The sequence below is a fragment of the Somniosus microcephalus genome, chromosome 11 (genome assembly GCF_052327205.1).
Source record: "Somniosus microcephalus isolate GS21.2 chromosome 11, FLI_Smic_1.0, whole genome shotgun sequence".
Taxonomy (NCBI): Eukaryota; Metazoa; Chordata; class Chondrichthyes; order Squaliformes; family Somniosidae; genus Somniosus; species Somniosus microcephalus.
Genome location: NC_140997.1, coordinates 212,865,113 through 212,879,825, shown reverse-complemented (window position 1 = coordinate 212,879,825; position 14,713 = coordinate 212,865,113). Strand labels below are relative to the sequence as shown.

Sequence of the window (14,713 nt, the reverse complement as noted above, 5' to 3'; positions counted from 1 at the left end):
AGATAACAGTGGCTCTCAACTTCTATGCCACCGGCTCCTTTCAATCCGCTACTGGGGACATCGCCCATATCTCCCAGTTCGCAGTGCATTGCTGCATCCGTCAGGTCACAAATGCCCTCTTTAAAAGGAGATGAGAGTACATCTACATAGAAACATAGAAGATAGGAGCAGTAGTAGGCCATTCAGCCTCTCGAGCCTGCTGCGCTATTCAATGCGATCATAGCTGATCATCTAATTTCAGTACCCGGTCCCTGCTTTCTCCCCATAACCCTGGATCCCTTTAGCCTTAAGAAATATATCCAACTCCTTCTTGAATATATTTAGTGAATTGGCTTCTACTGCCTTCTATGGTAGAGAATTCCACAGGTTCACCACTCTCTGGGTGAAGAAATTCCTCCTCATTTCTGTCCTAAATGGCCTACCCCTTATCCTTAGACTATGACCCCTGGTTCTGGACTCCCCGACCATCGGGAACATCCTTCCTGCATCTAGTCTGTCCAGTCCTGTCAGAATTTTATAAGTTTCAATGAGATCCCCTCTCATTCTTCTAAATTAAGGCGAGTACAAGCCCAATCGTCCCAATCTCTCCTCATACGTCATTCCTGCCATCCCAGGTATCAGCCTGGTGAATCTTCGCTGAACTCCTTCCATGGCAAGAACATCCTTCCTCAGATAAGGCGTCCAAAACTGCACACAATACTCAAGATGTGGTCTCACCAAGGCCCTGTACAACTGCAGCAAGACATCCTTGTTCCTGTACTCAAACCCTCTCGCTACGAAGGCCAACATACCATTTGCCTTCTTAACCGCCTGCTGCACCTGCATACTTACCTTCAGCGACTGGTGCACAAGGACACCCAGGTCTCGTTGCACTTCCCCTTCTCCCAATCTATTGCCATTCAGATAATAATCTGCCTTCCTGTTTTTGCCACCAAAGTCGATAACCTCACATTTATTCACGTAAAATTGCATCTGCCATGCTTTTGCCCAATCACCCAACCTGTCCAAATCATCCTGGAGTTTCTCGGCATCCTCCTCACAGCACACACGCCCACCCAGCTTTGTGTCGTCTGCAAATTTGGAGATATTACATCTAGTTCCCTTGTCTAGATCATTAATATATATTGTGAATAGCTGGGGTCCAAGGACCGATCCCTGCAGTACCCCACTAGTCACCGCCTGCCACTCGGAAAAAGACCCGTTTATTCCAACTCTTTGCTTTCTGTCTGCCAACCAGTTCTCTATCCAAGTCAATACCTTGCCCCCAATCCCATGTGCCTTAACTTTACACGCTAATCTCTCATGCGGGACCTTATCAAAAGCCTTCTGAAAGTCCAAATATACCACATCCACTGGTTCTCCCTTATCTATTTTACCAGTTACATCCTCAAAAAATTCCAGTAGATTAGGCAAGCACGATTTACCTTTCCCCATGACCCCGGACAAGCAGCAAGAACGCGCAATGGGCTTTGCGATGATAGCGGGCTTCCCCATGGTGCAGGGCGCCATTGACTGCAGCCATGTGGCTTTGCGGACGCCGCAAGAGAATGCCAAGGATTTCCGCAACCGAAAGGGCTTCCATTCCTTAAACGTCCAGTTGGTCTGTGACCACAGACAGCTGATACTCGCTGTCAATGCCCACTTTCCAGGCAGCAGCCACGATGCCTTCATCCTGCGCCAGACTTCTGTGGCAGACCTTTTCGAGGCACCGCTTCACCCAGGAGGTTGGCTTCTCGGGGACAAGGGATATCCTTTGTGCACCTGGCTGATGACCCCGCTCCGTTCGCCCAGCACCCCTGCTGAGCTACGATACAATGAGAGCCATCAAGCTACCAGGAACATCGTTGAGCACACAATCGGCGTGCTCAAGCAACGGTTCCGCTGTCTGGACCATTCTGGAGGAGTCCTGCAGTACTCGCCTGAGCGAGTCTCCCACTTCATTGTTGTGTGCTGCATGCTGCATAACCTGGCAATCCTCAGGACCCAGCCAATGCCACCAGACATTGGAGCACCAGCAGAGGAGGAGGAGGATGAGGAGAATGAGCATCAGCAGCACCAAGGCGGGAGGGAGGCACAAAGTGGAAGGGCCGTCCGTCAAAGGCTCATAGCAAGCCGCTTCTAGGCCCCCTCTGAGGGAATGGTTTCTGCCATTCAAACAACCTGAATGAAACCATCCCGCAACTCCTAAGCCAGTCAAGGCAACAATGAGTGCAAAGACCAAACATGCACATTTTGAATACAGACACTTCTTTATTTCCCAAACTGTGTCTCATTTCCACATGACAAAGTAATAGAAAGAAACACCAAAAAAAAGTCATTCACATAACTGGCTCTCACAACCTGGAGACAATGTCCAAAACAGTAACAAAAATTTGACCACGACCCTCGGCCTTCAATAAAACAATTAAATACATTTTGCCACGCCTCCTACTTTTTGCCCTTCGAGGGTGATCTGCCTCCCTTGCGAAATTGCTCCCTTCCCACCCTGCAGCTCCTCCATAATGGGGCCCCAGTAGCTACAGCAAGGCTGGGGGAAGGCTGCTGAGTGTCAGAAACTGAGACTGCAGATGCCCTTGAGGGACGGCCTGGACCAGCTCTGGGCCTGGAGGGCCTGGCTGCTGACTGCTCCAACTCTGCATGGGAGGCAGCAGTCTGTCCTACAGGTGGTGGCAACTGCTGTGGAGAAGTGACAGTGTTGGCAGCAGGAATGCTGTCATCTTGAGAGAGGACAGCAACTCCCTGCTCGACCGACACACTGGCACTCCCACGGGGCAGCAGCTCAGCATGCAGAGCAATCTGCTGGAGCACAGATTGCTGGCCTGCTGCGGCGCGGTGAGAGCCCCGGGGAAATCTGCCCAATCCAGCGAGGGTGGCAGCAGTTAGTGCTCGCGTGGCCTCAATCTGCGTCTGCATGAGACCAGCCACTGACTGCATTGCAGCACTTAGCATTTGCGTGGCAGCTGTCTGTGCTCCAGCGAAGTGCTCCACGCTCCTTGCCAGTGATTCAATGGATTCGGGCATCCTTGCCACTGCAGCCATGAGCTCAGTGTGCCTTTGCTCCGCCTGGGCGCTCATTTCAGTGAGGACCCGCTCCTCGTCTGCGTTCAGTGCAGCAGGACTCGAGGCCATACTCTCCGTCCGGGGAGAAGGCCCCTGAGCTTCCCTAACATAGAAACATAGAAGATAGGAGCAGGAGTAGGCCATTCGGCCCTTCAAGCCTGCTCCGCCATTCAATGAGATCATGGCTGATCATCCAAATTCAGAACCCTGTCCCTGCCTTCTCCCCATATCCCTTGATCCCTTTAGCCTTAAGAAATATATCCAACTTTTTCTTGAATATATTTAATGAACTGGCCTCCACCGCCCTCTGTGGCAGAGAATTCCACAGGTTCACCACTCTCTGGGTGAAGAAATTCCTCCTCATTTCAGTCCTAAATGTCCTACCCCTTATCCTTAGACTATGACCCCTGGTTCTGGACTCCCCGACCATCGGGAACATCCTTCCTGCATCTAGTCTGTCCAGTCCTGTCAGAATTTTATAAGTTTCAATGAGATCCCCTCTCATTCTTCTAAACTCCAGCGAGTACAAGCCCAATCGACCCAATCTCTCCTCATACGTCATTCCTGCCATCCCAGGTATCAGCCTGGTGAATCTTCGCTGAACTCCTTCCATGGCAAGAACATCCTTCCTCAGATAAGGCAACCAAAACTGCACACAATACTCAAGGTGCGGTCTCACCAAGGCCCTGTACAACTGCAGCAAGACATCCTTGTTCCTGTACTCAAACCCTCTCGCTACGAAGGCCAACATACCATTTGCCTTCTTAACCGCCTGCTGCACCTACATCCTTACCTTCAGCGACTGGTGCACAAGGACATCCAGGTCTCGTTGCACTTCCCCTTCTCCCAATCTATTGCCATTCAGATAATAATCTGCCTTCCTGTTTTTGCCACCAAAGTGGATAACCTCACATTTATCCACGTTATATTGCATCTGTCATGCATCTGCCCAATCACCCAACCTGTCCAAATCATCCTGTAGTTTCTCGGCATCCTCCTCACTGCACACATGCCCACCCAACTTTGTGTCATCTGCAAATTTGGAGATATTACATCTAGTTCCCTTGTCTAGATCATTAATATATATTGTGAATAGCTGGGGTCCAAGGACCGATCCCTGCGGTACCCCACTAGTCACTGCCTGCCACTCGGAAAAAGACCCGTTTATTCCAACTCTTTGCTTTCTGTCTGCCAACCAGTTCTCTATCCAAGTCAATACCTTGCCCCCAATCCCATGTGCCTTAACTTTACACGCTAATCTCTTATGCGGGACCTTATCGAAAGCCTTCTGAAAGTCCAAATACACCACATCCACTGGTTCTCCCTTATCTATTTTACCAGTTACATCCTCAAAAAATTCCAGTAGATTAGTCAAGCACGATTTACCTTTTGTAAATCCATGTTGACTTTGTCCGATCCTGTCACTGTTTTCCAAGTGCTCTGCTATTACACCTTTTATAATGGACTCTAGCATTTTCCCCACTACCGATGTCAGGCTTACCGGTCTGTAATTCCCCGCTTTCTCTCTACCACCTTTTTTGAAGTGGAGATGCTGGTGTTGGACTGGGGTGGACAAATGTGAGAAGTCACACAACACCAGGTTATAGTCCAACAGCTTTATTTGAAATCACAAGCTTTCGGAGCGCTGCTCCTTCGTCAGGTGAAGTGAAGAGATGCATATAAGCACAGCAACCACGACACCACACAACCCTGCCACAGCAACCTCTGCAAGACATGCCAGATCATCAACACAGATACCATCATCACACGTGAGGACACCACCCACCAGGTACATGGTACATACTCATGTGACTCGGCCAACATTGTCTACCTTATACGTTGCAGGAAAGGATGCCCCGGAGCATGGTACATCGGCGAGACCATGCAGACACTGCGACAATGGATGAACGGACACCGCACAACAATCGCCAGGCAGGAGTGTTCCCTCCCAATCGGGGAACACTTCAGCAGTCAAGGACATTCAGCCTCTGATCTTCGGGTAAGCATTCTCCAAGGTGCCCTTCGAGACACACGACAACACAAAATCATCGAGCAGAAACTGATAGCCAAGTTCCGTACTCATGAGGACGGCCTCAACCGGGATCTTGGGTTCATGTCACACAACGTGTAACCCCACCTGACGTAGAGTCATCCAGACTCGAGTCGTCATTGGCTTGTTCTCTCTACACAGATGCGGCCGGACCTGCTGTGATTTCCAGCAAAAAATTTTATTTTTTAAAATTGTTTCTTGTTTGTTTTTTGTTTTTCATACAGACCCCAGCATCTGCAACATTTGACCCCTGGTGACCCCACCTCATTGTTCTTTGATGTAATGTTTTCCTGACTGACCTGTTTGGACACCATCCACACCTTTGATTGCTGTGATTATCTCTCTGCCGAGGTGGGATAAAGGGCAGTTAGAAAGATTACCTGTAATCATCTGGCAGTGTTCTCTGACTATATATGCTGTGCCTATATGCATCTCTTCACTTCACCTGACGAAGGAGCAGCGCTCCGAAAGCTTGTGATTTCAAATAAAGCTGTTGGACTATAACCTGGTGTTGTGTGACTTCTCACCTTTTTTGAATAGTGGGGTAACATTAGCTACCCTCCAATCCATGGGTACTGTTCCAGATTCCATCGAATGTTGGAAGATGATCAGCAATGCATCTACTATTTCTAGGGCCACTTCCTTAAGTACCCTAGGATGTAGATTATCAGGCCCTGGGGATTTATCGGCCTTCAATCCCATCAATTTCCCTAACACCATTTCCCTACAAATACTGATTTCCTTCAGTTCCTCCCTTTTATCAGACCCTATGTTCCCCGACATCTCTGGGAGGTTATTTGTGTCCTCCTTTGTGAAGACAGAACCAAAATATGTATTTAATTGGTCTGCCATTTCTTTGTTCCCCATTATAAATTCCCTTGATTCTGACTGCGAGGGACCTACGCTTGACTTCACCAATCTTTTTCTCTTCACATATCTATAAAAGCTTTTACAGTCAGTTTTTATGTTCCCTGCAAGCTTACTCTCATATTCTATTTTCCCCTTCTTAATTAATCCCTTTGTCCTCCTTTGTTGAATCCTAAACTGCTCCCAATCCTCAGGTTTACTGCTTTTTCTGGCCAATTTATATGTCCTCTCCTTGGATCTTATGCTATCCCTAATTTCCCTTGTTAGCCACGGTTGAGTCACCTTTTATGTTGAGGGCTTAAAGGTGAGGCCGCCCTCCACCGGTGCATTGCTGCTGTCTCCTATTATGAGCCAGCTTGGCCTACAAGAAAAAGGACGGTGTCTGAGCAAATATGCAGCCATGATCTTGCCTAAAATGCCTCCCATGGGTGAATAGCCCTTACTGTATGCAGCCATGATCTTGCCTGAAATGCCTCCCATGATTGAATAGCCCTTACTGTATGCAGCCATGGTCTTGCCTGAAATGCCTCCCATGGTTGAATAGCCCTTACTGTATGCAAAGTGTGGAATGTGCATGTGTGTTTCATGAAAGGGCCATAGGTGTTGGATGAGTGCTGGGCATTGGGGCTTTCAATACCCCCTGGCCATAAAGTGAGGTGGAGATGGAGGGATGAAGAGGTTTTGAAAAAAGGCACTCACCCTGACGACCCGAGTGAGGTCGTTGAACTTTTTCCTGCATTGCACAGGAGTCCTAGGCACCATGCTGCTTGAGGTCACTCTGTGAGCCACCTCCCTCCATGCTTTTCTGTATTCGCTTGGCAAAGGCCTGCTGCCACTCTCTGGGTACAGTAGAGATTTTCTGCGCTTCACCGCGCCAACCAGATCCTCCAAGGCACGCTCGCTGAAGCGCTGTGCTCGCTCCCTGGCCCTCTCCATAGTCCTTGGCTGGAAGATTTTGCCACAGGTCTGTCCAGGCCGAGATTCAAGGCTCCAGTGAGCAGGGTGTGGCTGTAGAGCAAGATCGACCCTCCCCTTTAAGAACTGACCGGCGCCAGTGTGTCTGTGTTCAATCGCTAACTGACAGCACCTGCGCTACGCCCGCCCTCTGAGGTAGCGCCTCGCTCCTCGGGCTTAGCGCCTTAAGAGAGTTGTGTAGCGCCTGATTTAGCGCTCCAATCACCTCCAGGGGCGACAGGGGCGAATTTTGCAGTCGGCGGCAATAATTTGCACCGGGCGCTAAACTTTGCGCCCGGCCGATATTCGCGCCTCAAAATGGGCGATACCGAATTTCTCCCCCATATAGTTCAAGCGGGGGGGGGGGGGGGGGAGAATTCAATCATCAAGCTATGTTTCAGTTTGCTGTATAGTCTCAGTGTTAGTTGGTACCTGTGACTTTAAATGATAATATCAATATTCTTAATAATAATGATAAACATAAAAAGCCCGTAACGTAGGGTTGACTTTGATCAACCCAGTGCGAATAAATGCTGTTCAGAAAGGAGAATTCTAATCATTTTTTTTCTTTTGGACTAAATTTATTTAAATGAAACATTGCAACTCAAGTAACTAAGGAAACACTTCAGCAGAAACACTCCAATGGTTACTCGCAGGTGCCTTGAATATCCAAAATCTCTGCTTGCTGATTACTGAAATCACCTATGGCACTTTCCGCCCCCTTATGAGCTGCAGATTAATTAACAATATTAATGCAAGAGGCTGTGAATACTGTGAGACTCTCAACTTAAAGTACACTTCACAGCACAGATAAGGAAAAATATATATTTGCGGCCACTATCTTAATTTTTCGCTAATTCCTGCGCGCCTTCAACATTTTGTTGTGTGATGAGCAAGTTGCACAATGACTGCAGGTGGGTTCTCTTTTACCTCTCTCCCACCCCTTTGTGTTAGAGCACCGGCACACTGAAGCGCATCTCTGAGTTTCCAATTTCAGCTACGTCACTATGGAGAGACGTGCTGAAAGGAAGCCAAGCACTTCACCAGAAACAGGAAGAAAAAGAAATGACAGAAAGAGGCAAGCCCAGAACGCGCTTCCTAGCACCCAGTTGAGCGAGGCAATGGCAGAGGTTGGAGCCCATTTGCTTGAAGGCCTGCTGCCCTCTGAGCGGCAGCTGCTGCGGAGCCCAGGTAGACTGAGGAATAAAAAAACGAGTGGAAAGAAACATAGAAGATAGGAGCAGGCCATTCGGCCCCTCGAGCCTGCTCCGCCATTCAATGCGATCATGGCTGATCATCCAAATTCAGTACCCGGCCCCTGCTTTCTCCCCATACACCTTGATCCCTTTAGCCTTAAGAAATATATCCAACTCCTTCTTGAATATATTTAATGAATTGGCCTCTACTGCCTTCTGTGGTAGAGAATTCCACAGGTTCACCACTCTCTGGGTGAAGAAATTCCTCCTCATTTCTGTCCTAAATGGCCTACCCCTTATCCTTAGACTGTGACCCCTGGTTCTGGACTCCCCGACCATCGGGAACATCCTTCCTGCATCTAGTCTGTCCAGTCCTGTCAGAATTTTATAAGTTGCAATAAGATCCCCTCTTATTCTTCTAAACTCCAGCGAATATAAGCCCAATCGTCCCAATCTCTCCTCATACGTCATTCCTACCATCCCAGGTATCAGCCTGGTGAATCTTCGCTGAACTCCTTCCATGGCAAGAACATCCTTCCTCAGATAAGGCGACCAAAACTGCACACAAGAAGTACAGAACGTTTGCCATCAAATAAAAAACATTTTTTTACTTGCCTTGTTCTATGTCAAACACTTCCACTGTATTGACAAAGTGTGGCCTGGAGTAGAAGTTGTGAGGGCCTGGCTGCTGAAGACCTCCGAGGCTGTAAAAGCATTTTTCAGTCATGGTACAATTGGCAAACGCACGGCGGCTGGGAATGCAGGGATATTTGGTCCAGCTCTTTGTTTCCAGGTCTAAGGCCTCAAAAGCAGTCACAGGTAGTTTACCCTGTCTTCCTCCTAACAAAACAAAGGGTTTGGATCACTGTACTTCACCAGTACATGTATTATTTTCTAGATATTTAGCTTATGACGGAATTAAATTTGGACACTACGGCCTCGATTTTCATTGAGCCGTGGAGTCGGGATTGGAGGCGTGCGGGGGGGTTAAATTCCCGAAATCGGGGGTCCCGACCCCATCCCGCCCCCAACCCGCCTCCATGCCAATTTCAAAGGAGGCGGGTAGCCGCCCCGCACTGGGATCCGCCTATCCGAGGAGGGAAGGGATTAGTGCCAATTAACTGCCTGTTAACACAGGCAGTATTTAGCCTAATCCCTATTTTTAAGCTTGAACTGTGGGAATCCCGACGGCTCCAAGCCACGCCAAGTTGGAGGAGTCGGGCCGTCGAGTTGAAGGGCTTGGAGGGGTCGAGATGTCGGTGTTCGGGTGAGTGATGTGTGCATGAGTGCAAAGGTAAGAGTGTTTGGTGTGTCTAAAGTGATTAAATAAGTTTTACATACATTTTCTTACCTTTTCAGCCTTCCTTCCTTTAGGTTCGGGGAGTCCCTCATCTCACCGGTACAGAAAGCAGAATGGCTGCGATCTGTCAAAAGTGACAGCCTGCAGCTTTCTGTGCAGGAGAGATTTCTAACTGAGTCTGTGGAGAAGGACTCATGTTAGAAGTAAGACTGTCAGTGTTTGACAGCTTCAAACAGCTGTGAAATGCTGATATTTCATCTGTCAACTATCCCAGGATGCACTCATGGTATATCACAGATCAATTTGAGATCTAGCCAAATGCTAATATGCCTGAATGATGTCTGATTGCACAAGCACATTTGATAAATATCAGGGAGCCGAACTCCCTTGGCTATTCCATCGGCCTTCCGCCATAGCTCTAATGGGAGTCTAGCAGAATGGCTTAGACAAATGCCAGGACACAGATATTCCAGGTCCCAAAGCTAAGGATTTCCTACTTGGCCTTGAACAGGGCAAAGCTTCCACCCACCAAGGCCACTAACGTGGAGAAGCTGGGGATAGGGCCAGGGCTGGGGCCTTCCTGTGCTGGGAGTTCCCACTTCCCTGGCCATAAGGGGCCCAGTGTAACACTGGAGTCCTGGTACACTCAGTGAGATGAAATATACCGGCCTCCAGCAAAAATGAAACTGGGCCCCACTCAGGAGGGGGTTCCATATAGGAAAGCATCTCCAACACCTGAAGATAGGTACCTTTTTAAAAAAGTATGTATAGGTCCCCTTACACAGGGGCCAAGGGCAGGACTGTATAGGGCCTCACGAGGATGGTGCGGGGGAGATCTGGGCACCTGCCTCCAACAGTGACTAGACATTGGAGTTTCTGGCAGCATGGGGCAGGGGGCACCAATAGTGGCATAAACATTCACCGGCCCCATGCTAATTAGGTGCACTCTCTCTAACCGCAAACTCCAGTAGGGTTAATGCTGGATGGCCCACGTGGACAAGATCCCAATGTAACAGCCAGGATTGCACCCCATGTGTTTTGGGAACATATTAAAAGTACTTTGATTCACATCTTTGTTCCTGCATCAACATATCCTACATTTTGACTCCTTAAATTCAGTACTGGATTCCTAACAAGCGAACATGGCAGTCTGAAAGGACTACTGACTTCAGCATCCTTAGAACTAAAAGTTTGAACCAACCGTGGGACATTACTCAATCTGAATGAGTGATGTTCAGACTCTGCCGAGAACGGGAGAGATCCAGGCAATCTGGGGCTTGTTCTTGGCTGCTCACTCAGCACAATTCCCAACCCCCGCATCCAAACCACCCCCCAGAAGAGAAAGCAGGTCAGCAACAGTGACCCACTCGCAGATAGGCAAAAAAAAAAATAACGTGCAGCACTGGTGGTCAGATTTCCTCATTCTCTTGAGTATATTCAATACTGAGATCGATAGATTTTTGGACACTGAGGGAATCAAGGGATATGGGGATAGGGCGGGAAAGTGGAGTTGAGGTAGAAGATCAGCCATGATCTTATTGAATGGTGGAGCAGGCGCGAGGGGCCGTAAGGTCGACTCCTGTTCCTATTTCATATGTTCTTAACCTCAAGGACAAAGAACAAATAAACTGCTTCAGCCTTTAAGCCAATATTGTTCCCAGCACAGGCACAACCGTGCTAAGAACCCTCAATGCCCTCCTCCAACAAGTACTTCAAATAAACAGTGGAACTGAGTGAAAAACAGAAAATGCTGTAAATGTTCAGCAGGTCAGGCAGCATCTGTGGAGAGAGAAACAAAGTTAACATTTCAGGTCGATGACCCTTCGTCAGAACTGGAAAAAGTTAGAGATGTATCAGGTTTTAAGCAAGTGCGGGGGCACAGACTTTCCCTTTTGTTCTTTCCTCCCCTCCCCCCCTTTCCCTGCCCCTGCACGTGCATAAAATCTGTTACATCTCTAACTTTTTCCAGTTCTGACGAAAGGTCATCGACCTGAAACGTTAACTCTGTTTCTCTCTCCGCAGATGCTCCCTGACCGGCTGAGTATTTCTAGCATTTTCTGTTTTTAGTTCAGATTTCCAGCATCCGCAGTATTTTGCTTTTGTGTTGGAGTAGTATCTGAGTGTTGTGAAAATACAGCTAAAAAAACTATTAAATGTTGATACAGCAGTAAAGGAGGCAACAACAACGACTGATATGCAGCCTGCCAGAAGTGGTCATTTACCTAGGACATAGATTTTATTTCCCCTGAGGAAAGCAGAGGCTGCGTACTGTGGTGTTGGCATCGGTGGTAGAGGTTGCCAATGATCTCTGGCTGGGTCATACACACGTACCAGGGCTTGTGGAGCAGCATCTGAGCCCATTCCTCCCAACGCGTACACCCTGCCATCTGAAACAGAAACCACATATTGTTACACTCCTAACATGATTAACAACTGAAACCAAGATAGTTATAATTGGATACAATATGATTATGATGGCTTATACATCCTATTAAATATTAAAGCCAATAGGTTTGGACTGGCACTGTTACAGTTAAATCCAACCGCACCAGATGCATTTGTGTTTATAAACAGTCTGTTCACAAGTCTGTATGCAAAAATAATATTTATCAAATCTAGCTTGAGCATACTGAATTACAGTAATTCAAGTCTTTGTTCAGGACCCTTATTCCTTATTTATATTGACTCTTGTCTCTTGTAGGTTGCACATTAGAATGTGAGTTTGTATAATGCTGGATTAGTGCCATTTGTATGGCCAAACCTCAGTGGAGATTCTTCACTGCAGCTCACGGCATAGCAACAATAACTCGGGCAACATGCTTACAGCCTAAGATGGCTTTCTGTGTCAGTGAATTTGTATTGAGTGTCACAATCACGGCATCACACCTCATTCAGAGAATTCTTAGCATTTCGCACTTACACAATTCCTCGATTTGGCTTATGCCAAACTGGTTTCCACTCCCATCTGGCAACAGCAACTTACACTGAAATTTCCTGAGAATCTCACTAGCATACGCCAGAACGCAAAAACTAGCGTGAAACAATCAGCGTAATCAATATGGGCACGGGGAAAATGTAGAATATATGCCACCTTCCATCTTTAAGTCCCTCTTTATCTTTTTTAAATTTGTTTATGGGATGTAGGCGTCGCTGGCAAAGTCAGCATTTATTGTCCATCCCCAATTGCCCTTGAGAAGGTAGTGGTGAGCCAACTTCTTGAACCGCTGCAGTCCATGTGGTGAAGGCACTCCCACAGTGCTGTTGGGTAGGGAGTTCCAGGATTTTGACCCAATGACAATGAAGGAGCGGCGATATACTTCTAAGTCAAGATGATGTGTGACTTGGAGGGGAACTTGGAGGTGGTGGTGTTCCCAAGTGCCTGCTGCCCCTGTCCTTCTAGGTGGAAGAGGTTGCGGGTTTGGGAGGTGCTGTCGAAGAAGCCTTGGCGAGTTGTTGCAGTGCAGGCAAGTGGAGAGTAATCCATCACACTCCTGACTTGTGACTTATAGATGGTGGAAAGGCTTTGGGGAGTCAGGAGGTGAGACACTCGCCGCAGAGTGCTATGGAGGATGGGTTTGGAGCAGTAATGTCACTCCTGATAGATTCATCACTATAGGTCTGATGCAGCAGCCAAGTGAAAGGGAACATCACGGTGGCATCGTGGTTAGCACTGTTGCCTCACAGCGCCAGGGACCCGGGTTCAAATCCGGCCTCGGGTGACTGTCTGTGTGGAGTTTGCACATTCTCCCCGTGTTTGCGTGGGTTTCCTCCGGGTGCTCCGGTTTCCTCCCACAGTCCAAAGATGTGCGGGTTAGGTTGATTGGCCATGATAAAAAAAAAAATTGGCCCTTAGTGTTAGGGGGGATTAAATACGTGGGGTTACGGGGTTACGGGGATAGGGCTTGGGTGGGATGGCTGTCGGTGTAGGGACTGGGTGCTAGGGTTTGGATGATCAGCCATGATCTCGTTGAATGGCGGAGCAGGCTCGAAGGGCCGAATGGCCTACTCCTGCTCCTATCTTCTATGTTTCTATCACTTTCTGAGTAGCAGGAGGAAGATCTGAAGCACCAGCAGCATCTCTGGGGGGCTACCAGTTGCAAGGGCCACCAAATCTTCTTCATTGCTCTACCAGTTAGAATGCATCAAGCTACAATCATTCTTGAGACTCTCACTGGGCTGTATTGCAGCACTCCACCAGATTTAACCAGGTACCTAAAACAGGACTTGAGAATTCCTAAGGTCTGCCCTATGGCACATCTTGTAGTGACGTGGACCTCATTCTTTCTCTGGCTGCAGAAGCTTTACTGATCACCAATCAACCATACATAGGAACAGGAGTAGGCCATTGAGCCCCTCGAGACTGTTCCGCCATTCGATGAGATCATGGCTGATCTGCGACCTAACTCCATCCACCCGCCTTTGGCCCATATCCCTTAAAACCTTTCGTTAACAAAAAGCTATCAATCTCTGATTTAAAATTAACAATTGATCTAGCAGCAATTGCTTTTTGCGGAAGAGAGTTCCAAACTTCTACCACCCTTTGTGTATAGAAGTGTTTCCTAATTTCACTCCTGAAAGTACTGGCTCTAATTTGTAGACTCTGCCCCCCTAGTCCTAGAATCACCAACCAGCGGAAATAGTTTCTCTCTATTTACCCTATCTGTTCCCCTTAATATCTTGAAAACTTCCATCAGATCACCCCTTAACCATCTAAATTCTAGGGAGTACAACCCTAATTTGTGTAATCTCTCCTCGTAACTTAACCCCTGGAGTCTGGGTATCATTCTGGTAAACCTACGCTGCACACCCTCCAAGGCCAATATATCCTTCCTAAGGTGTGGTGCCCAGAACTGCTCCCAGTGCACCAGGTGTGGTCTAACCAGGACTTTGTATAGCTGCAGCATAACTTCTACCCCCTTGTATTCTAGTCCTCTAGATATGAAGGCCAGCATTCCATTAGCCTTTTTGATTATTTTCTGTACCTGTTCATGACATTTTAATGATCTATGTACCTGGACCCCCAAGTCTCTTTGGTCCTCCACTGTTTTTAGCCTTTCACCATTTAGAAAGTACTCTGTTCTATCCTTTTTAGGGCCAAAGTGGATGACCTCACATTTGCCTACATTGAAATCAATTTGTCACAGTTTTGCCCATTCACTTAATCTATCGATATCTCTTTGTAATTTTATGCTTTCATCTACACTGCCTACAATGCTGCCTATCTTTGTGTCATCAGCAAGTTTAGATATATTACTTTCTATGGCATCATCTAAGTCGTTAATAAAT

The 14,713-nt window shown here is 47.7% G+C and overlaps 1 protein-coding gene across 1 annotated transcript in view; it reads right to left on the bottom strand.

The window, feature by feature from the left end:
* klhdc8b (kelch domain containing 8B) overlaps nt 1-14,713 on the bottom strand; it is a 161,261-nt gene that overhangs the window by 90,901 nt on the left and 55,647 nt on the right. Inside the window, exons 3-4 of the mRNA XM_086001866.1 lie at nt 11,650-11,814; nt 8,743-8,967 (exon numbers count right to left, since the gene is read on the bottom strand). Of these exons, the coding sequence (XP_085857992.1) occupies nt 8,743-8,967; nt 11,650-11,814 (390 nt within the window). The remainder of the gene's footprint in view (nt 1-8,742; nt 8,968-11,649; nt 11,815-14,713) is intronic.